The sequence below is a fragment of the Penicillium vulpinum genome (genome assembly GCF_028829585.1).
Source record: "Penicillium vulpinum strain IBT 29486 chromosome Unknown utg000004l_segment0_segment0, whole genome shotgun sequence".
Taxonomy (NCBI): domain Eukaryota; kingdom Fungi; phylum Ascomycota; class Eurotiomycetes; order Eurotiales; family Aspergillaceae; genus Penicillium; species Penicillium vulpinum.
The window spans coordinates 6,506,619-6,529,082 of NW_026643244.1; the positions used below are offsets into that span (position 1 = coordinate 6,506,619).

At 46.8% G+C, this 22,464-nt stretch overlaps 11 protein-coding genes across 11 annotated transcripts; 6 read left to right on the plus strand and 5 right to left on the minus strand.

The window, feature by feature from the left end:
- Positions 1-1,393: 1,393 nt before the first annotated feature.
- N7479_010973 (FHA domain protein) lies at positions 1,394-3,215 on the plus strand (the record flags this gene model as incomplete). The annotated part of the gene is made up of 3 exons (XM_057258664.1): positions 1,394-2,415; positions 2,469-2,565; positions 2,619-3,215. The coding sequence occupies 3 exons, from the start codon at positions 1,394-1,396 to the stop codon at positions 3,213-3,215; spliced, it is 1,716 nt and encodes a 571-aa protein (XP_057106122.1).
- Positions 3,216-4,612: 1,397 nt separating this feature from the next.
- On the minus strand, positions 4,613-5,590 carry N7479_010974 (uncharacterized protein; the record flags this gene model as incomplete). The annotated part of the gene is made up of 1 exon (XM_057258665.1): positions 4,613-5,590. The coding sequence occupies one exon, from the start codon at positions 5,588-5,590 to the stop codon at positions 4,613-4,615; it is 978 nt and encodes a 325-aa protein (XP_057106123.1).
- Positions 5,591-6,101: 511 nt separating this feature from the next.
- N7479_010975 (bestrophin family protein) lies at positions 6,102-7,487 on the plus strand (the record flags this gene model as incomplete). The annotated part of the gene is made up of 4 exons (XM_057258666.1): positions 6,102-6,223; positions 6,278-6,419; positions 6,476-7,032; positions 7,085-7,487. 4 exons carry the CDS (start codon positions 6,102-6,104, stop codon positions 7,485-7,487), a joined length of 1,224 nt encoding a protein of 407 aa, XP_057106124.1.
- A 312-nt stretch (positions 7,488-7,799) lies between these two features.
- On the minus strand, positions 7,800-9,259 carry N7479_010976 (uncharacterized protein; the record flags this gene model as incomplete). Its single annotated transcript, XM_057258667.1, has 7 exons — positions 7,800-8,016; positions 8,084-8,238; positions 8,325-8,480; positions 8,542-8,664; positions 8,717-8,863; positions 8,924-9,067; positions 9,116-9,259. 7 exons carry the CDS (start codon positions 9,257-9,259, stop codon positions 7,800-7,802), a joined length of 1,086 nt encoding a protein of 361 aa, XP_057106125.1.
- Positions 9,260-9,469: 210 nt separating this feature from the next.
- On the plus strand, positions 9,470-12,267 carry vp16 (tethering complex subunit VPS16; the record flags this gene model as incomplete). The annotated part of the gene is made up of 7 exons (XM_057258668.1): positions 9,470-9,611; positions 9,660-9,766; positions 9,819-9,947; positions 10,006-10,499; positions 10,551-10,645; positions 10,696-11,966; positions 12,019-12,267. The coding sequence occupies 7 exons, from the start codon at positions 9,470-9,472 to the stop codon at positions 12,265-12,267; spliced, it is 2,487 nt and encodes an 828-aa protein (XP_057106126.1).
- Positions 12,268-12,317: 50 nt separating this feature from the next.
- Positions 12,318-12,968, minus strand: N7479_010978 (Alb1 domain-containing protein; the record flags this gene model as incomplete). Its single annotated transcript, XM_057258669.1, has 3 exons — positions 12,318-12,554; positions 12,612-12,895; positions 12,953-12,968. The coding sequence occupies 3 exons, from the start codon at positions 12,966-12,968 to the stop codon at positions 12,318-12,320; spliced, it is 537 nt and encodes a 178-aa protein (XP_057106127.1).
- Positions 12,969-13,206: 238 nt separating this feature from the next.
- N7479_010979 (ubiquitin-specific protease UBP1) lies at positions 13,207-15,294 on the plus strand (the record flags this gene model as incomplete). The annotated part of the gene is made up of 1 exon (XM_057258670.1): positions 13,207-15,294. One exon carries the CDS (start codon positions 13,207-13,209, stop codon positions 15,292-15,294), a length of 2,088 nt encoding a protein of 695 aa, XP_057106128.1.
- A 961-nt stretch (positions 15,295-16,255) lies between these two features.
- Positions 16,256-17,354, minus strand: N7479_010980 (amidohydrolase family protein; the record flags this gene model as incomplete). Its single annotated transcript, XM_057258671.1, has 2 exons — positions 16,256-17,190; positions 17,240-17,354. 2 exons carry the CDS (start codon positions 17,352-17,354, stop codon positions 16,256-16,258), a joined length of 1,050 nt encoding a protein of 349 aa, XP_057106129.1.
- Positions 17,355-18,343: 989 nt separating this feature from the next.
- On the plus strand, positions 18,344-18,998 carry N7479_010981 (uncharacterized protein; the record flags this gene model as incomplete). Its single annotated transcript, XM_057258672.1, is given in 3 exon segments — positions 18,344-18,455; positions 18,486-18,698; positions 18,709-18,998. The coding sequence occupies 3 exon segments, from the start codon at positions 18,344-18,346 to the stop codon at positions 18,996-18,998; spliced, it is 615 nt and encodes a 204-aa protein (XP_057106130.1).
- Positions 18,999-19,550: 552 nt separating this feature from the next.
- Positions 19,551-20,558, plus strand: N7479_010982 (uncharacterized protein; the record flags this gene model as incomplete). Its single annotated transcript, XM_057258673.1, has 1 exon — positions 19,551-20,558. The coding sequence occupies one exon, from the start codon at positions 19,551-19,553 to the stop codon at positions 20,556-20,558; it is 1,008 nt and encodes a 335-aa protein (XP_057106131.1).
- A 271-nt stretch (positions 20,559-20,829) lies between these two features.
- On the minus strand, positions 20,830-21,144 carry N7479_010983 (uncharacterized protein; the record flags this gene model as incomplete). Its single annotated transcript, XM_057258674.1, has 2 exons — positions 20,830-20,950; positions 20,999-21,144. 2 exons carry the CDS (start codon positions 21,142-21,144, stop codon positions 20,830-20,832), a joined length of 267 nt encoding a protein of 88 aa, XP_057106132.1.
- Positions 21,145-22,464: the final 1,320 nt, after the last annotated feature.

A 22,464-nucleotide genomic window follows, 5' to 3' on the forward strand; every position in this document is an offset into this window, starting at 1 on the left:
TTAAACCAATTTATTTGATCCCCATTTTAACACAAGCTCCAGCGCATACATCATCAGCCCCCGGGGGAGCTCTTAAGCCGACCAATCCGAAAAAAGGGATCAACTGCATCAAACTACGTACAATATTAACAGTAGTACGTTGTACAACGTATATCTACTATATGGACTCCGTATAGGGTACTGTTTATATACTGCTTCTAATCGGGAGAGATTTAAATATGTACTTTCATTATATCACTACTTTAAAATCGGTTTCAACGCCTTTACTCGGGCCGTCTTAAAGTGCACTTCCCAACCTCCCCCGAGGGTCCGTGCAACACTAATACACCAATGAAGGCCTCACCTTTGCTCTTGTGATTTTTGTAAGTGACGCAGATGATCACCAGATAGAGTCACATATGGGATAGGGTCATGTTAGTATTTGTTTTTGGGGGCGTTTGCCCCTAAGCGTATCACATGGAATGGTATATACATGATTAGGGATATGTGAATAAGCATATATATTTAATATTCAGATTAAAAGGTCTTGGATGATTGCAACTACGGAGTAGTTCTTTTTAGTTATCTTGCTTATCGGATTATGTCTTGATAGACGCTCTTTTTATATTCAATATGTATACGAAGTACTCCGTAGATATGACAAGTATGATGTACTCTGTACTCCATACGCACGGCATATAATGTGAAAGCATGGACCACTTAACATTCTATTCTGCTTTCTAGTGTGGATGTTGTACATGAAGTAAGGCACTTAAGTTTGTCTCGGATCATCTAGGTAGGGCTGTCAAGTCTATATGCATATAGAGCTAGTCCTATATACTTATATGAGAATATCATTCTTCTTTCAAGATTTTTCCATGTCCATATATTACGCTATTGTGATGCTTTCTCATATTTGGGTTGCTTTGAATTTGAATCCATAGTATTCTATGTCCAAGCAAGTCTCTTTGAACATGATATATAAGCTAAGAGTATATATGGATGGATTATAAGTATAAGTATGCGGGGAAATAGACTTCCAAAGGTTGCCTCCGAGGCTGCCAAGAAATGCTGACTGTCAAGGGCATAATAGCCGATGGCAAATGGCAAATACCAGAAAGGAGAGAGAGACAGAGACGGAGAGAGCGAGGGAGTACTATACACAAATTAAAAGGGTGAACTCCCCAACTCTCACTTTATCTTTCTTTTTTGCTCTTTGTTTCACTTTGTTTTTCTTGCTTCTCGTGCACCTTGAACTTCTCTAAGATCATCCCCTTACCTCCCTAATGTCTTGGTCGCCCCATTGAATTGCATCAGCCCATTTGCAGATCCCACCTGTGACGTGCCTTCTTAAATCTCTAGGCACTATTTGATTGTGCATGCTGCCTTCTTTCATGGTCGCAGAATCGAATCCATGTCTGCTTCAGTCACCGCCTCCACCTCCCTCCCTGACAACCCTCGCCCCAGTCGCCTGCGCCGTTTCAGCCATTTACGAACTTACACTCTGAATCTGTCGTCGTCCTTGCCCAGCGGTCAGCGCTCGTATATACACAGTTTGAGTAGTCGAATTCCCTGGCGATCCTCGAATTCATACTCCATCTCTCCGACAGCAAACTCTACAGCTATCCCATGCCCTGAAGCTGAAGCTGACCACCCGCCTCTCTCTCGCTACACCTCTGCGCCCGCCCCGAGTTACGGTTTTGGTATTGAACTGAATAGCCAAGTATCATCCACCGACTCCGCCGTTTCTACGCCTTCCTCTTCTACACCTTCCAACGAGGTTCCCCGAACGCCCAACTCCATGGCGCGCTTGAGGAGTGCTTCGGCCGTCCATCGCCCGCCCCCTCGCACGTTAGAGCGCGCCACAACCAACTCTCAGGAGTCCACCCCGTCTCCTGAACCGGGCGCCGCTCAAGAGAATGTGATCGGACCCACCAGCGCCCCTGCAGATGGGCAGGTGACCCCCTCAAAATCGGAAACCAAGGCGACCATTCGGTTTTTCCCCTACCAAGACTCCCTCCAGAGTTCGAGGCCTTCGCTACCTTTCATCCCAGTCGCCCGAACCCTGCCATCGGAGAGCTGTGTTATTCGCGTCGGTCGGTACTCGGAGCGTGATGGTGTACCTCACCCCAACCCGACCGAACCTTCGGATGCCCCTGTGGGGTTTAAATCAAAGGTCGTTAGCCGGAAACACTGCGAGTTCTTATATGTGAATGGGCAGTGGCACATCAAGGATGTTGGTAGCTCTTCGGGAACATTTTTGAACCACATGCGCTTGAGTCAGCCAAACATGGTGTCCCGTCTATACTCCATCAAAGATGGCGATATTGTGCAGCTGGGTATCGACTTCCGAGGAGGAGAAGAAATGATATTCCGATGCGTTCGGATTCGGATTGAATGTAATCGATCGTGGCAGCAGCAGCCTAATGAGTTCAAGTGAGATATTACCCATTTCCCGGAGTGCCGCGTGATGCTAACAAACATTTCAGCAAAAATACAGAGAGCCTTATTAAAAACCTGGGCAAGGGCGAGACGGCTGATTATTCAGGTTGTCGTGAATGCTCGATTTGCCTTGGCTCTGTCTTGGTTCGTTCCTTCTTCTTTTCCTGCCAATCCTATATCTACTAACTATAATGAAGCGGCCCTATCAATGTTTGTTCATGGCAGCCTGCGCGCACGTCTGGCATTACAAATGCATCAGTCGTCTACTCCACTCCCCTGATTACCCAATGTTCCAATGCCCGAACTGCCGTGCATTCACCGATCTCAATGCCGAGGTCGATGACTCGAATGACTCGGAGGAGAAACGAGAGAAGGAATCGACAGAAGATAGGACATCCAACGACTCTGGGGAGCAGCTCGAAACGGAGGGGCCTTCAGTCGTCGAAACAAACAACAGCATGGAAGGACCACCCGAACAACTTGGAGATCTTGCTGAAGAAGAAAACCTAGTCAATAATGTTGAGAGCCTCCATCTACAGGATGACCAGCATACCGATGACACTCGAAGCTCAGCCTCGCCAGCTCCTAACTCGAGCACCGATGACCTTGTCCGCAGCGCCACTATCAACATCCCCGGGTGGCAACCGACGCAGCCACTCAGTGTACCATCTGGTCGCCAATCACAATTACGAACCGACACGCCGGTGCGCTCAGAAACATCTGACGACAACCCATTGACTCCACGAAATGACTCGGGTCCTTTGGCTTTTGATGGCCGAGCAGGGATGCCGTAATCCGCCGATTCGAGTTAAACTAATTTCTGGAAAGCAAGGGCTTTGGGCATTTTAATACATATTTATCCTTCTTTTTGGCATTTACCCTTTGTGTGGGGGATTATAATCTGAGCATTCTACGATGTCACCGTTGCAAGGAATCATGTCTGCGGTGGCTTCTTCGGATGCACACTCCATATACACCTGTTTGCATTGTTCAATAGCGCTTGCCTCTTCCATCCAATTTGATTCGTCATGGGCGGCCCAGCATTCTTTTTTGCCCTTTCTCTATCACCTGCCCCAAAATCTACTGATACCCATTCGCGACCTGGGCCGTTGTTTTGAATCTTGGCACATCTGATGAATCAGGAATATTCTTTCGTTGGCCGTCGAATTTTGATTATGACTAGGTAATAATACGTTCGGCTTGACTCGTCTGCTCGTGCGGTAGTTTTTGCCCTGGCTGCCTACATATCTATATGTAGGTAGCCCCGGAGGCCTCTACCTTAAGCGGATGATCGACCTCGTGGAACACAACCGGAACCACGCTCGAGAAAGTCCAGAGCTAGCAAGGCCATCAGAAGCTATCCTACATTTCTTAGCGAGATAACTCACCCTACTTTCCACGACTTTCCAGTGTTGACTATCAGTCTGGCTCTTGGGGCGATAGACATCGAGTCGTTCTAGTCGGTTCTTGGCGCCCCATATGTCTAAGAGCGAAAGGACGAAATTCTTGTTGGCATCAACTAGTCGCAACACAGCATGATGGATTCTCTGCAGATAATGCTCGCTGATGAATTCTGCAATGTCCATCTGACGCATAAAGAAATACGCCCTGGGAGTACCGTAGAGGTTGAGGGGTATTCGGTATAGATAGTGAAGTGCCTCTGTAGTAATCTTTTTGTTGAGGAGAAGGATAGATGGTGTATATCGCTTCACATAAGGTCGAGGAAGAGCACAAAGAGGTCCACCGTACGATGATGGCTCTTGAACCCCCAGCTTTTGATAGCTTTTCACATATTCATTTGGATTTAGTAAATGAGTGTATATTATCAGGCGAATTTCGACCGGTAGATCAAGTAAGGAGACCATGATAGTAATTTGCAGTAATCAAGTTGGGAGATGATTGTAGTCTGTTCTTACCCCTCTTTATCTTGGCCCCCCCGTGGCCCTATTGGCTATGACTGGAGGATAATATAAGTGGATGGCTTCACAACAGTGCTAAATTTGGTTTTCTTTTCTTCAGCTGGTAATCTTCACAAATCGGAACATCCGGGAATTTAAACAAAATTAAAGTTTTATCGGCATCCCGAGCAAAAACAGACGTTCCGAATCACTTTTGTCCTTCAAATTCAAGTAAACAAGGGGAAAGCTTTTACTCATAGTTCATCTGGCAGCCATCCTAAGTAGAGGGAAGACTAGCTTCTCAACTGAACCTTCACCCACTCATCAACAGTTGTAGGCTCCCTCCCAATCAACCACCTCAAAACACTCGGATTTCCTTTTAATCCACGTCGATTATAAAACAAAATCAATCTCTCAGCCTCATCCCTTGTAATATCAGGACGTAAGTCCCCCTGCGAGGCAGGCCACCTCAAATCCGAATTCACATGGTCCCCACTATACACCCCGCTCTCCCCGGCATATAAAAGCTTGAGAACCTTACTAACACCCTCTTCAAAAGTAGGAGTTGGAATCTCTATCTCCTTACCGATGTGATTTCCAATAATTTTAATAAAATCCGCATCAGATACCGGGAGCGTCGAGCACAGCGGATATTGAGCGAAATAGTGTGGTTCCCGCTCGTCCAAAACCCGCGCCGCGGCTTCAGCCAGATCTCTGAGCGCAACTAAACTATTGGCGATATTTGGATTATAGATGTTCCAAACATACTCGATAGATGGGTTCTCCATTTGGGCGAGTGCAGCGGCCGGATACACATCCATGAAATTGGTTGGTTGGAGAATCGTGAAGTTGAGAGGACTTAGTAGCAGTCTTTCTTCAACGCGGCTCTTGTGGTCGTGTTGCATGAGGTTTCGAAGCTGGGTGCCAAGCACGCTAGAAAAGACGAAGTGCTTGAATTTCGTATCTGGCTTTTGGCTCTCGGCAACGGCTGCGTCGATCATGTTGATCCCGATCTCCATTTCACGGGAGTGGAGCGAGGGCCCCACATGGTAGACTGATGTTGCATTGCTGAGAAGCTTGCGGCATTCGGTGAGGGAGGATGTGTCGCATGTTTGTACTTCGGCTTCTGGGTAGGTGGCTTGTAGGCGAGAGGCGGATTCGGGGGTGTGGGCTGCTAGACGGAGCGTGAATCTGGATTTGTTGTATAGGAGAGGGATGAGATGAGAGGATTGTCTGCCTCCTGGGCAAGTGATTACTAGGATTTCAGCCATTGATGCCAACTGGATGTTTGATTTGAAAGGATCGCAAAACTCGAAGACGAAGAGGGGTTGGGCCCCAAGGTTTATCTACCTGCAGGTGGAGGTCTGTACGTCAGATTTGCCCCCTACCTACATCTACATGTATGCAGCTGCACTTTGTTGGCTCGAATCTATATTTGAACCATTCAAACTACGGTATAGGTGAGGTCAGCCAAGCTGCCAAGCTGAGGGAGCTGTATTATTCTTTCTGCATATATTCTTGTTAACTCATGGTCGAAAGATACATATGTAACCAACTACTTAGTGTATATGCAATCACGTGATCCGTCTAGAAATGCCCAGTGGGTCCGGAACCGTTGACCCGCTTTCCATGTTGACGGCAACCCTGGACCCGATTTCAATCTCCCCCAGATTCGAGGGTAAGGTTGAAATATCAGCCGAGTACAACCGTCTCCCGGGATTAGATCCACGGGTGTCATCCTTGTAAATCAATCTGCAGCCGATTGGCTCGGATCTAAACACGATGAGGTTAAACTTCAGCGAGCCACCCACTCCGAGCTTGAGTCGCCAAAACACCATACAAGGCCATCATCAACGGCGCGGCACTTATCCTCATCAGCTGTCATCGCGGGCAAAGCCAAGAAGGTGAGCTAAGGAATCGGTATCTGCCAATCATTCGCATGTGTTAATGTTAGGTAGATGGCCACTTGTCTTTCGCTTTATCAAAGGCGCAATCCATGGTGCCATCTTAGTCCCAGTCTTTCTGCATGCTGTATTCACAGCTTTGATTGTATACTTGGATACTTACGTATTCGAGACTGTCGGTCTACCTAACACCATCGTATGTATCCCCAAATCAAGCCCAGACGAGGCAGCAACTAAACATAGCACACACAGATCCCATCTTTATCCATTGTCGTAGGTCTGATGCTTGTTTTCCGCAACCAAACATCCTATAATCGATTTTGGGACGGGCGGAATGGAATGAACACACTCAACACCTGCGTACGTAACCTCGTCCGTACGATCGCAACAAACAGCTACAGTTCAAAGCGGGGACCACCCACTGCCGAAGAGCGCGAGGATATCGAACGTACTATTCGCATCCTCATGGCTATCCCGTATGCCGTGAAAAATCATTTACGCGCCGAATGGGGCGCTGCTTGGGTCTTTGACAGCTCTGTCGATGAGGTTCTGAACGCACATCCATCCACTCTTTATAACCCCGAATATGCAAACCTGTTACCTACAGGCCTTGAGGGGCATGAAGATGAAGGACTGGGTCTCCCTTTCCAGTTGACCTTCTTCGTTGATGGGTTTATCAAGCGTGGCGAGGAGCGTGGCTGGTATCCTGCGCCTGGTGCTAGTCAAATGCAGGCTCAGTTGAATACCTTGACTGATGCGTATGGGAAGATGGAGACGATCAAGTTGACTCCGATCCCGGTGGCTCACTTGTAAGACTTTGTGGCTCTAATGCGCATGTTTCAATTACTGACCTTGAACCAGGATTCATCAAAAGCAAGTTCTCGCCCTTTTTGGTTGTGTTTTACCGTTTGCCATGGTCGATGAGATGGGATGGTGGGCCATCCCCATTGTCAGCCTTGTTATCTTCACGCTCTATGGCATCGAGGGAATAGGCTCGCAGTTGGAAGATCCCTTTGGCTACGACAGAAACGATATCAAGATGGATGCTATCGCCGGTGACTCTAAGACTGAGATCGATGTCGTTTTGTCTGAGTGGCGCACGCACTCGAAAGCCATGGAGACATTGAGACAACAGCCCCCTGGTGCAGTTCACGGCAATTTATGTTTAACGCCCGATCCAAATAATTTTGGAGACGTAAATGGAGACGGCAAGTATACTCCCCCAGACTTGTTCCTAAGGTTGAGGCCGAGTACTGCCAGGTGAAAGATTGGATATTGGATATTTGTCGGATGTGTTGCTGGCGCGGTTATCTACATGTACAGTCTCAACTTAGCATTAGAAACATCGATTTATCTGTGAATTATAAGTCAAGCCCACGCAGGCTTCTTTATGAACTGAATATACTCATGACCGCCGTAAACTGACTTGAGTATTGCTGGAGGCGCGGATACTGAAATTGAGATCACGACTTGCCACGAATTAAATTATCATAACCCAACGAATTTGGAATACATATATTATTGATTGGGTATCTAATGCAGTAGCCAAAAATAGCGAAGCAGGTGTATTGTAACTTTACAAAGGCGGCTCGAGCGCCAAAACGCCATCCAGTATTGAGTCCGGCGTCACGTCAGCGAGAATATGGGATATCGCGTGTAAATTACTTCCATACTGCAGACTGCGGTCTTCTCCGGGGGGAGTGATAATAATCCGATGTCGAAAGACTTTCTTGGCGGCGAGAGCCACGATGGAGGGAGTCATATAATCGATACCATGCAGAGGAGCTAGAAGTCTGTAGATTAAAACCAGTTAGATAAACAAGATTTAAGTGGTTTGCTGGAGGATATGCTCGAACTCACTGTGCAAATCGAGAAAATTGAATATTTGCATTGGCAGAAACGCCACTTGCAACAGCCCGACTGAGTCGCAGAAATACAACAATATCTTGAATGTATCGAACGATTTCCGCGCTCGTGCTCACCGACGCACTTGTTTCTCGAAGTTGATCCATCACCTGTAAGTTCATGAGCTCAATATTAGATGGCTACGTTCAGTTCGTCATCCTGAAATCGAACTAGTTTGGAATAACATCAGACTTACTAATGGGCTGACCGTAGCACTCTTCGATTGCTTGCCCTTCGACTTATGAATAACAGAAGAAGCGGAAACTTTTCCATCCGAAAGCCAGTCATTTTCTTCAAGATAGGTATATCCAGCCTCCGGACTGTGGAAATGAGATATGAAGAGATTGTCATTCTACCGCGGCATTAGCCAAAGGAAAGGAGTCAAAATGATGGCATGCATAGATAATACTCACAATGTGTGACTTCAAAGGTGGTCGGAGCTGATCAAAATCTCGTGCCACAAGAGGGATGAAAAGAAAGTCCTGAGGCGCACTCAGCGTCCCGTTTTCAGTAACCAACTCCCTGGATCGCATTAACTATACAGCATGTCAGCATTGTCTTTACCAAGCTATCGATCGGAGTACATACCTGCAGCATGTGCATTTGGATGTCATCACTGACAAAATTGAAGTTTTTGGCGACCACAATATTGACAACATTACTGCTGGGTTGTGAGATTGGAGTTGATAGTTTGCTGTAATCCCCAAAACTTTTATATGAAGAACGGTTGCTTGACTAATTTTATTAGCCTGCATTAATGCGAATGATAGTAAAACACTTGGAATATCAACATACTGATTCGGTGGTTAACCACGGGCGCAATGGGCGATAGTTTGCGCGTGCACCTGGGGTGAGGACGTCATTGAAGATATCCTCGATAGATGTTGCAGATGAACAATCAAGGATGCAATATGAGTAATCGAATGTAGTTGAGCCAATCTATCTTTCATTAGGCCTCATATCAATATTCTGGGTCCATTGGCATACTAAGGCAAGTTCTTTGGCGAGGTCATTGATACAGTGGCTGGTGGTCTCGATCAAGCAATGTTCGCGGGCGACAAGACACAGTAAAAGGGCAACTTCAAGGTCAGATAATTGCTGAGCAATATCAGCAAGATCTGTATAATCCATAGTTTGAAAATATGACCAAGTTAGCCAATGAAGATGCAGCAACTATCAAAGAGAAGTCGAGGATTGTGGTGGGGAATTTCCGCCTGATAATCAAGGCGATACAACCACCCGATCAGGTCTAGCACCCGTGACCCCCGTTCTCCCGATCAACAGCTCCAACATCCAGCAGCTAGAGGATTCAGTGCCTCATCTGTGATCAATTCTACAGTCATGCCATCCAACCCACTCGCAAACTGGGAAAAGGTTGGAGACAGCTTTTATCGCAAAATCGCCGTGTATGACGCCATCTTCGAAGACGACGTCGAGCTAGAGAACTACATTGTCGCGGGCGCCCCCTACGGAGGAGCTATCGGTAAGTCTCCATTGGAGAATCGCAGAAATGAACTAACGTCGATGTTAGCGCTTTATCGCGACGAAAGCAAACCATTCAGGCTTCGCGATGGACAGGGTTCCCGTTCCACAATTGATGTCTATTCATGCTCTGGACAGAAAATCAATCGTATAAACGTTTGTTTGCACTTTATGATTGAATCATGATGAATATGCTAACTCAGTTCAGTGGGAACAAGCTACTATCCGTGGACTGGGCTGGTCCGATAAGGAAGAGCTCCTGGTGGTCTCTGAGGACGGAACAGTGCGACGTTACTTCGGATTAGACGGCGAGTTTACATCCTTCTCTCTAGGAAATGTGAGAATTAATGACTGCTTACCCTAGCCATACTGTGCAAAAGCTGACAATGTAACAGGGTGCCGAAGAGTATGGCGTGAGAGCCTGCCAGTTTTGGTCATCAGGCCTCGTTGCATTGCTGTCCAATAACCAGCTAATTGCCGTATCGAAATATGATGAGCCGCGCCCACGGCTCTTGGCACCTTGTCCGGAAGGCGAGGTGTCATCGTGGGCTTTAATCCCACCAGCTCATACGCTCTCGCGCTCTGTCGAGGTTCTGTTAGCTGTTGACAAAACTGTCTTTCTGATCGACTCAACAGAAGCAGAAGACAAGATCCTGCAAGATGGTCCATTCAAACACATTAGTGTGTCCCCAACGGGGCGCTTTGTCGGACTTTTTACAGCAGAAGGAAAGCTATGGATAGTCAGCAATGACTTCCAAAACAAGTTCAGCGAATATGATTCAAAATCTCGGGTTCCGCCAAACACCGTGAATTGGTGTGGCGATGATGCTGTAATCCTCGGATGGGAAGATGAAATTCATCTTGTTGGGCCCAACGGAGTCGCATCAAAGTGAGTGATCTATCCTGTGCAATATCTGCGAGCACGAGCTAATCATCCTAGATACTATTACGATGGCCGCGTTCATGTCATACCTGAATTTGATGGAGTTCGTCTCATAACTAATGACACATGCGAATTCGTGCACAAGGTCGCTAGTGAGTTAACACCTCGAGGAAATAGCTAGACTGTTATTGACAATTTCTAGGTGTTACTGAAGAGATATTCCGTCTTGGATCATCTTCTCCGGCTTCCGTGCTACTGGATTCAGTAGACCAATTAGAGAAAAAGTCGCCCAAGGCTGATGAGAATATTCAGCGCATCCGATCGAGTTTACCATCAGCAGTTGACACCTGCATTAAAGCAGCGGGTCATGAATTCGACGCATACTGGCAGAAGCGCCTGTTGAAAGCTGCATCGTTTGGCAAATCTGTCCTTGAACTTTACAATAGTGATGAATTTGTTGAGATGACCGAAAAGCTACGCGTCCTCAAAGCAGTGAGAGACTATAAGATCGGGCTGCCATTATCATACGAACAATACCTGCGCCTCACACCGGAAGGACTCATCGAACGTTTAATCAGCCGACATGAATATCTGCTTGCAATAAGAGTTTCGGAATACCTACAGATCCCCGCGGACAAAATTTATGTTCATTGGGCGAGCCAAAAAGTGAAGGTCTCGACTGTTGATGACGAGGCTGTATGCAAGCTTATTGTCCAAAGACTGGATGGAAAGCCGGGAATCTCGTTTGAGGTTATCGCCCAAGCTGCTTATGACGAGGGTCGATCTCACCTGGCTACTCAATTGCTTAACCATGAACCACGAGGAGGCAAACAAGTTCCTCTGCTTTTGAACATGGAAGAAGATGAGCTTGCTCTCGATAAGGCAATTGAGAGTGGCGATGATGACTTGGTGAACTACGTGCTTCTGCATCTCAAGAGCAAGCTTCCTTTGGCAAGCTTCTTCCGAATGATCAACACTCGTCCAATGGCTTCCGCACTTGTGGAGACCGCCGCACGAGGCGATGATATCGAGCTACTAAAAGACCTGTTCTACCAAGACGATCGACCCATTGACGGAGCTAATGTACTGCTTTCAGAAGCATTACACGATACGGATTTGACAAGTCAGACCGAGAAACTCCATTTAGCATCTCAACTCTTGTCGGATTCCAAGGAACCGACCGTGGTACTAAACCAAAAATTAGTATCGGAGGCCTCCCAGCTTTTAAAAGCCCAAGACGCATTGGATAAAGACTTGGCAGACCACAACGAGTTCCTCGGTCTTAGTCTCAACGAGACAGTCTACAGACTTGTCAGAGGTGGTTACGGTAAAAGAGCAAACAAGATGCAAAGTGAATTCAAAATGCCTGAAAAAACCTTTTGGTGGTTGAGACTGAGAGCTCTGGTGGCTAAACGTGACTGGGGCGAACTGGAGGAAATCGCTAAACTCAAGAAATCCCCAATCGGATGGGAGGTAAGACAGTCAAAAATCCTAAACTACCGAAACAGATGCTCATGCAAGACAGCCTTTTTACAACGAGATTTTAGGTGCTGGAAACACAAAGCTTGCTTCAGGATTCGTGCCAAAGTGCACCCACTTGCCCCCTGCTGAGAGGATTGAGATGTGGGTGAAGTGCGGTATGATCGTGAAGGCCGGAGAAGAGGCACAAAAGACTAAGGACATTAACACCCTGGAACTCCTCCGCACTAAAGCATCTGGCCCCGCAGCCACCGAAATCGAGCGCATGATCAATCAACTAAGGCCAAGGAAATGAGCCCACCAACGATATTCAACATGTATCACACAGGCAAGCTCCAGGGTTGTTCAGGTGATCTCGTCGATTTCATTAATAGCCGCAGTGTTGTCCGTTGCGAAATTGGAATCGTCCGTTACGGGATTGGAGTCCTCCGTTGGAATTTGGAAGATGTTCTTTGCGACTTCAATCTTGGAAGTTGCAGAATCTTCGGCCATCGCATCGTCATCCTCGTCATCCTCGTCATCGTCATCTTGTTGAAGGGCGGTGAACGCGAAGGTTTTGCGGTTCATATCTTCCCAATCAGCCTAATTCAATGTCAGCAACTGTGTATCAGAGCCAAACGACCATTTCTGTTTTCATACTCTTCGGGAGTTCACGGTCTTGCCGCGAGCCACACTTTTAGCCTTTTTGATTTCCAATTGATCCATCACGGCCTCAGCTCGCTCCATTCCCTTTTGATGCCGTAACCGCTGATTCCTTGAAGCCTTGTCATTTTTATTCTTCTTCTGGACACCGGCGCTGCGGTCAGCCAGAATCGAAGGCCGTGTGTTAGGAGATTCAACTCGGGGCAGCGAAGTCACCGACTTGTCAAGGTCGAGACTCGGAGATGCTGCCCTTCTTGCTGCGCGGGAACGCTGGGACTGGTCTATTCAACTATTAGATACTCAAATTTCAATGTATATGGGATTCGTAGTCGACTCACTTTTGCTCTTCGCCATGATGGTTATTTGGAAGAATTATCAACCTTGGAATCTTGTGTGGGGGAAATCGCTATCGATAAAAAAAAGTTTACGGCAGACGAAGACGACCAAAGACGCATCGTTTCTGCGCAAACAAGTAGACCTTATTGTCCTGTTCAACGCGCGTCTTGACACTCTCACATTCTCTATCAATTCATGCTACTGCTCATGCTGGCAGATTGCTCTGGCCACAGATATCCTTCTGGCTTTATTGACAATGAACACCCGCGACGGGCGCTCTGAGATCTTTTCGAACCGCCCCGATCGGTACGCAAGCCGCTACAGTCATTATGAAACTGCCTTCGAGATTTTACAAGACAATCAAGCACTAGCATACATCTTACTTGCTATCATTTCGATTTCTGCCTTCCTCGGGTACCTCGGACTTGTTCCCATATCGCTATTCTACCTCCCCTGGGATCTCATCGTCTACTTTACACCCTCTCGAATCGTTATCGCTTTGGATCCTAACTCCCTAGCCTCATCGCATTTGTCCTTCCAAGAGAAAAACGACGCCATGAAGCGGATCTTTGGCTTAGATAGTAAGCCCTATTTCCCCTTCTTCTCCCGGTCAAAGTCGCTTTCTATCTTCGGAAATGCGCTACTAGGAAACACAAAGGATGTCACGCCCCCAGGGCTCGGAAACTGGAACAACTCGTGTTTCCAGAACAGCGTCATACAGGGATTGGCTTCTTTGAAATACCTCGCCGAGTTTCTGGGACACAACGTGGACAACGTCTCGGGCAAAGCTTCTGTCTCGACGCACAAGGCACTACTAGACCTCATCGACTGTCTGAATAGTGCCTCCAAAAGCGGAACCAAGCTGTGGATCTCAGGGCCTCTCAAGTCCATGAGTAGCTGGCAACAGCAAGATGCCCAAGAGTATTTCTCCAAGTTGCTTAGTCAAATTGACCACGAGGCTGAGATGTGCTCACGTGGAGAGACTGTGAATATGGGATTGAAAATTGCAGGACCCGATGAGAACATATTCCGAGACAGCGACTGTGAGGGTTCGACGGCGCATTGGGAACCTGAATCGCTGCCATCAACAGATAAACTCTATTTTGATATGATTTCATCTTGGAATCCTCTCGAAGGCCTACTCGCTCAACGGGTTGGGTGCATGGAATGTGGGTGGACGGAAGGGCTCTCGATGATACCTTTCAACTGTCTCACTGTCCCTCTGGGCAAAAGATCTGTGTACGACGTTCGCGAGTGTTTGGACCAATACATGACGCTTGAGGCTATTGAAGGCGTGGAATGCGCTAAGTGCACGCTATTGCATCGGCAGCAGCAGCTCATCAACTTGATCAATGGGTTTGAAGCCGATGAGAGCCAGCCAGACAGCCCCGACGATTCTCGACCATTCGATGCCGTGAAACAGTCAGCCTGCTCGCGCTTAGAGGCTGTCAAGACGGCTTTGGACGGCAATGATTTCAGCGAAAGCACATTGGCAAACGAGTGCCACATCAACTCAAAGAACCGAGTCACAACTACGAAATCCCGACAAGCCGTCATTGCGCGGGCTCCCCGCTGTCTTGCTATCCATATCAACCGCAGTGTTTTCGATGAGATGACTGGGATGCTGGAGAAGAATCTTGCCGCAGTCGCATTTCCTCAGGCGATTGATTTGAACAATTGGTGTCTTGGCACTAGATCTCTCAGTAAATCTGGCGACTCTTCTGAGCAATGGGAAACAAACCCCTCGCGGTCCATGCTTCCACAGCCTGGCGAATCAATTCAAGTCCCCAGCAGACAGTATCAATTGCGCGCAATCATCACCCATTACGGCCGACATGAGAATGGGCATTATATCTGCTATCGCAAGTATCCAACCTCGGAATTCACTGCTCCTGCATCGGACGAGATCCTTCAAGCTGAAGGTGATAAGGACAAGTCTGAGCGTTGGTGGCGCCTCAGCGACGATGATGTGCAGATGGTTAGTGAAAATCATGTGATGAACCAAGGAGGTGCTTTCATGCTGTTCTACGAAGCTGTGGATGATTCCGCCTCGCCGTTTTCGACTCGATCTGCAACTCCAGAATCTGACCTATACGACGGCGGGTATGCAGAGTCAACTCAGTTCGGAAGTGTCGAATCAATGTGCAACTTGACCATGCCAAAAAGCACTTCCACTCCATCTACTGTCACCGACTTTGAATCTGCTACTTCCCATGAAACCAGTATCTCGTTGCCGATGGACGACATCCTTCCTGCCGATCTGCCTTTGAAGATTCCGAACGTGATCGACCGTGATGCTGAACGGGATGATGAACTAGAATCGCCTTCTACCGTCATTACATAATTGCATGATCGCCTGCTTCTTCAAACGTTTTCTTGCTTTTTTTTTCTCCTTTGCCTGCACCTTTGCCTGCATAGCCGTGCCCTATGGCCGACTACTGCATTATCATGATACCCGGTACCACGTTCCATTTGAGGCGTTGATTGAACTCCACTGGGGAGTATTTTGTGTAAATTAATGTACTATTATGGGATTTCTGACACAATTGACTGATTGAAATCATGCTTTTTGATTGGATTTAGTCTGTAGTTCCGTAGGTTCATTCGTCATATAATCTGGTCGTTAGCCGAGCACTGATAACTGCATATAACACCAGATCGCTACGAGGAATTATGAGGAAAAGAATTAATTAAGCATGAGCTATCAGGAAGCAAAATTGACTAGCTACCGGACTATCTAACGACCCTCAACCCTAACCCCTCCATTGCTGCGCCATATCCTCAGTGAGCACCCGGGAGTTATACCAGTCTACCATTATATGTGCATTTCGCTGAAGAACTAACTACAATATCATACTCCATATCTACAATAAGGCCCCAAAAGTCGTATCAATCTGCCTCGGAAGTTTACTCTTTTGTAGCGTGATGTCACTCCACTTCGGACTCTTCCTTCCATCTTTGTCCCTCAGCCAACCCGATTGACCAATCACCTATTTGGTCGCCTATATTCAACGGACTATGCTTCACTATAATCAAACATGCCAAGCCAAGCAGAAAAGCTTACTAAATGCCAAGCTCTTGGCGTTACGCTCAACCTCTTTATGTACTATAGAGGCACGACGGGCCTTTCGTCGGTTGCGTGATACATCTATCCCCTTGGATGGAACAGCAGCAACCTGGTAAGGGCTGCGACCATGCTTATTTCTGATAATATGTTCCCGTAAGATTTGTCCAGGCAGTATTCCGTGACTGTACTTATATGCGCATTGCAAAACTAATTTATACAACAGGTTTCACTGCAGCAACTAGAGATTTCCGCTCCTCCGGTTCGCCAATCGCGGGAACAACTTGATCGCATTGTTGAAATTAATCATGTCCCTCAACTCCTGACTCATCTCGTAGCTCTCCAACTGCTCCAAGAACGTTGGGTACCCAGTTTTCGGAGCATACGGGAAATCGCTGCCGTACAAGATATGGTCATGCGGAACCATCTTGATCAGCATATCCAGAACTTGCGGTGACGCGCTCAGCGCCAAATCGAAGTGGAAGCTGCGGAATGACTCCATGGCTTTATCATATGTTGTGCCCATGCGGTGCGAAGCTACAAGACCAGGTGCGTTTTTCATCGGCGTCAAGGCCCGGGAGATCAGGTATGGGATGGTTCCGCCGGCATGCGAGAGTATAACTTTGCAGGCGGGGTACTTGAGTCGTGTTTCGTTCACGATCATGTCCATTGCCGTGCGGGTTGTTTCGTGGGGATAGTCGACGACTGGCTGAGAGAGCTTTGTGTTGATGGTATTGGTATCGACTGGGTGCGTCGGATGAATGAACACAACGCAGCTTCGCCTGTTGAGCTCAGCCCAAATGGGCTCCACGTCTGGATGGCCGAGGTAGGTGTTGGAAGAACCATAGCGAGTGAATAGGGTAACTCCATCGGCGTGGAGGGTGTCTAGCCCATACGCAATCTCCGCGAGGGTATCCTCGGTATCGAGAATGTCGGGTAATGATACGAAGAAGGCAAATTTCTCAGGTTCTTTGTCACGAATGTCGGCGGCATATTCGTTTAACTGTCTTGCGAGTTGAGCGCGGCGCTGACGGTCTGGGAGGATACAGGCGCCTGGGCCTGTCACAGAGAGTATGGCAGTCCGCGCGCCAACATGCTTCATCAGAAGTTTGGAAGCCAGAGGATTCCAAAGGGGCGTAGGCCAACCACTGGGATCGCCTCCTTGCTCTTCGAGCGCTACGACACGGTTAGTTTGGTATCAAGGGTTTTCAAAAAACCAGCTTACCCTTAGCATAGAACGGAGGGACAAAGTGGTGGTGGGTATCGATCTTGTTCACTGGAGGCGTATGGCCCCATTTAATGGCATCTCCGCGGAGCCAGTCAAAGGCGTGTTCACTCATTATGTTGAAGAGGCTGGACTTGCGCAGGTAGGTAACAAGGAGAAGTGCGATAGGAATTGAAAAAAGGGAAGGGTCAGCATGGCAATAAGTAGCAAGCCTCCTCACTTTCTGGCTAAGCAATGCCGGATTGCCGTGTTATCCGTAGAGCACCTCTAAATGGCGGAGATGATAAACATCCCTGGTAGAATTATGCATCATGGGTAGTAGCTCTTGGGGCCGTTCGCTGAGGGCACCTCTTAAAACCCTTGGAAGGCTATTGCACACGTCATACCTCATTTCAGCGTAAGCTAAATTATGGGAATATCATTCTTCCGTTTCACGGCTCCTCTCCTGAAAAGGCGGGGCATGTAGTATGGGGAAGAGCGCTCCAAGCCTGATCGTGCCGGAATCCGGTCTGGATTTATCAAAGATGGGGGCCCTCTTGCGACAATGACTATGGTTGGCTGTTGTGCCTCGCAGCAGTTCCAAGCAGGCTGAAGAGGCCATGGCATATAAGGACATCGAGTCGGTCTTGTCTGTAAAGCAAAATCCCCAGGCACATACAAGAGAACCATCAGAATGGCCATCATACTAGTCAGTATTGTTGCATTTAGCGGTGCTGTGATTGCTAGGGCCTGGCCAGAATAACCGTATAAAATAGACACTGATCATCATTTCTTACCTCAGGTATACAGGGTTGGTTCGTATACCAGCACTTGGAAATAGAAATTAATCATGACCAACTGCAGCCCTAGAAAAAGCTGGAGGAGATCCATCTGGCTAGCCAATCCCAGATCGGAGCCCTAAAACATCCTTGCAGAACATGGCAATGAACGGAGTCCGGAAGACAATTCTGTTACTTACAGCTCCTAGTGCATCTATCGCCCCTAATACAGAATCAGCATGAATCCTAGCCAGGTAAGTAAATAAGTACGCGGCCAGCCTCCGTCAGCAACACCCCGACTCATTTGGCTTTTTTTTTTTTTTTTTTTGCCACGCATCCATCACTTATGGATACACCTGGATCTCTAGCAGGAATTGAGTACGCACTAGATGTTCTCGGAGCAGACGGTGGCACTCTGTTCACGAGATATGGAGATGAAAACAATTATCTAGGCTACAGTCTCTTCACTCCCATCTGGAAATAACTAGGTGCGCGAAAGACACTAGTATTCTTCCATCCTACGCACTCAGTAAACACTACTTCAACAAATCCCCTTCTTTCGCAGCCAGTTATTGACTACTCTCACAAGACGGCTCGTACTGCGGTTGACTTATCATTTTGCAATGTAACTCAAAAATTCCTTAATTGGCCGAAAAATTCCCTCGCATGCAGGGGGCTTGCTTCCATACCTAATATCTCGGGTTGCGACAGCTTCGAGAGCAACTAGCTCCACAAAGATAACGTTTGGTAAAACAAATGAAGAGATTATAGATGACTTCCGGCCCTTCTACTATGATGTAGCACTATCAAGCTCATCTTCTATTTTGAATATGATCCGAGATTTGGTTCCTCATGCTCATATCACCTACGGCCTGCTGCCTGTGTACATAAGCTTGGATTTAGCCAGATTGCTGACATTTTTCCAAGGATCTGACTTCACATACGCTGGTTCGAACAAGATTACAGGATTCAGGGAAGACTTGGATGCATTCGCTATATAATCCAAGCTACGTGATAACATACACTACAAGAACGTCGAGAATCTTCTCAAGTTAGGAAATCACGTCGACTAAGATTGTTGGACAAATCTACATAGCTCTTCTTCCTTCCTCTCCCCCAAATATGGGATAATAGTCGCCTTAATGATTAGGTGACAATATAGTAGTTGTTCGTTTACCAGAGGGCTTCTCCCTCCCTCCTTTTCTCTCTGTCTCTATTAGTAGGATTACGTGCAGTGACCTCAGTAGGTACCTTGGGGGCCAAACTATCAAACTACACATGTATATGAAGACTCCTTTTCTCCATTACATTTTTTCCGAGTTCTACTAGCATTCTAGCAATATGACACAAAATCAAAATCTGCTTCTGTTTCTGACGTTGGTTATCATCGGGTATTATTGGATATTGTTGGAGTTGAAACCAAATCTGTATAGATCCCGAAGGTCCCCCGGGTCCTCATTTTCCATCTGATGGTCATGGATATTATATTCTCCTCAATACTTAATAAAACCGGTCGTTCCTATTCTAATTCACAGCAGAAATATTCTTCAACAATGTCTATCAGCAATCCCCCACAACAGCCACATGACATATTCTTCATCAACGAGATACTTGAAAACATTCTTCTGCATACAGAGATGAGAACTCTGTTAACATCTGCTCAACGCGTCTCTCGGCTTTGGAATGCCATGATCAGAACATCAGTCAGACTCCAAGAGTCCCTCTTTTTCAAACCTTCCAAATTCGAGATCTCGGATCCCTCACAGCGCATTCGCAATCCACTGCTAGAAGATATCCTCTGGGCTCAATTCTTCCTCAAACAAAGACAAACTTCAGAGTCGAAAATTGCCGACATAAGCAGATTTCCGCTGCGGCATCCGGAGCGTCGCAAGCTCAATGTCTACCTACGAAAAGATGCCAGCTGGAAACGTATGCTGCTTCAACAACCACCGACATCGTCCATCGGAGTCCTTGAAATCATCAAAAGATCAGACTCTGAATTCACCAAATTATCTGTCGGTCCAAATGACTTCCTACGAATGGGCCACATCATAGCCCTCCTCGAGGGAGACAGCACGCTAGTTCCAACCCGCAATAAATGGATACTTTGGAACAGGCGATCCCGTATCAGAACGCCCTTGAACTTCGAATGCTGGACGCCCAAATGGGTCTATGAGCCAAGTACCTTGCAGCCTGTCCAGGAATGGATCCCGGAGAATATAGACTGGGATAGTCTCCGGCTGGAGGTAGCAGCAATGTATTTGAATGACTTCGATTGTGGTGTGGTAATTGTATCTGAACGGAGACAGCTGCTTTACCAGGGCGAGGATCAAGTTCATAGGGCGAGCAAACTTGATTTTCGGCTGGAGAAAGCGTTTGGGGAATGTCAGGTGGAGGTTGGAAGGAAGTATATAAGTCACTCTTGGGTTCCTATCAAAGGTGTTGGTAATCGTGGATGGATTCTTAGACCCTGTTCTGCTACTCCTCTTGTTCCAACCCTGAGTGCTTCATCTGAGGCTTCAGATTCGCCTTTTATTCCCTCGCTATCTTTGTCTCTCTAGGGGGGTTATACTCAAAGGCTCTGTAGGAAAGGACATGTTTCAACTCTGTCGGTGAGATCTTGAATAAAAAACCTTCAATTATTGTATTGATTTCGACTTCACAAAATCAAAAAATCAAAACCAAATCAGTGCTACTGGACATTCATTCTCTCTAGTCCGTCAGATCGATCACCTCGATTTTTCTAACAAGGGCTGCTGTGTTATTCGCTTCTGAGGCATTGTTGCCTTCGCGGGATTAGGTGGAGGCTCAATTACCTTGCTCTTTATAAAGTTAGCTCAGACTTCCTGGGGTCTCTTTGGTTTCGGCCCTCATGTATAATTGATACTTGGTTCCCGTGTGCCAGCGATGGAAGCGAGTTCCCCACTTGTTCGCAAATGCTGAATCGCTAGCTCTGGGATATACTCAGTACAAAGCCAATTGGTAAAGTCACTGTACGTACGCAATCTCTTCTAACTCGTCACACATACGCCCTATAGAACCTTTGGAATAGCATCGACCAGGCTCGTAGAGGTAGAATGCATCACGCCATCCTCCAGTAAGAATCCACCGCTTCATGATGTTTTCTGCTGCGTGCGAGGCTTCCATTTTGGAACTTGTCACTCGGAAAGGAATAACTAAGTTTATTAGTACAATTCCATTCAAAGACTCTGTCTGAGGTCTTACAGCATCCTGGATGATGTCTCCACGTGTGGTTATTAAAAGCTTTTGCTGTTTGGAAAGTCTTCCCACACATTTGGGTTTCGTCTACCTGGACATCACAGCTTATTTGGTGAGCATGCATATTAAGAAGTGGTTGTAAGAGCATAAACATACGTAAGGCCACCATATTGTGCCAGAAGGTTCAATGGCTGGCCAGGGGGTTTTCGAAAGAGCATTAGCGTCCGCTCATTTTGTGCGAGTTCTCTGTGTATGTTTTCTCCTCTGGGTAGAGGAATCCAGGCAGGGTTTTGGTTCCTGATTGGACCTAATACATATTTAGGGCCAGTAAACATTGAAGAAAAGTGAAACCCTCTTACCATATACATAGCCCCACTTGGGATGAGGGTTGACTGCGTTGAGCACATCTGGATTATCGAAGTCTTCGGGTTGTGGTTTGTGTGCACACATTTCGAAGGAGAGAATTAGAATGACAGATGTGCTTTTGTGATGCGGTTGACAACAGTGAGAAAAGGAAAACCGAAAGAAAGAAGAAGTTGGGTATTTTTATAGAGTAAAATTATCTAGACAGTTATATTTCAGTAGCAACGATGGCAAACAACAACAGTATGTAAGCAAAGAAATGGAAATGGCAATGCTACTAGCTACAGCGCATGGTTAGCAAATCTACTATCAGAGATACAATAGTATAGACGCTTAGGTGTCGCAAAGATGAAATGCATGGTATCAGAACTGAGAATATTAAAATTAATACCAAGGAGTCACTTCTAGACTATGTTCACTGGCATGCCAGGGCTGTGCGAATCCAACTATTGTCATTATCGATAAAATAGACTAAATTCAAGAGGACGGCGATATAAACTTTTACATACATTAACCCGAGTCCGGGGAGTCTGCTAGAGAGTCTGTTACCGTTGTCAGGATTTTTCTCTCACCTTGGATCAGGAGCGACTCAGTGGACATGCTCCGAACCCCGCCGAACCCTGCTCGATCGCGCTCCAGATATGGAGATGACAGACAATATGTCCATGACTGTCGTTGATCCCGACCAAATGCGATTACCTCTTTCTCGATATCGATGTTTCCATATTCCAAACAATGTGCTAGCGAGTGTGTTTTCAGACACGTATAGGAAATATAACCTCGAGCTCCTGGATTTGTTTTTTGATCACTACATACTATGTACCTAATTCTGAAGATTAGCCCCCAGGGCCAACTACATACTACCTTAACCTTCCAAGGTTAGAA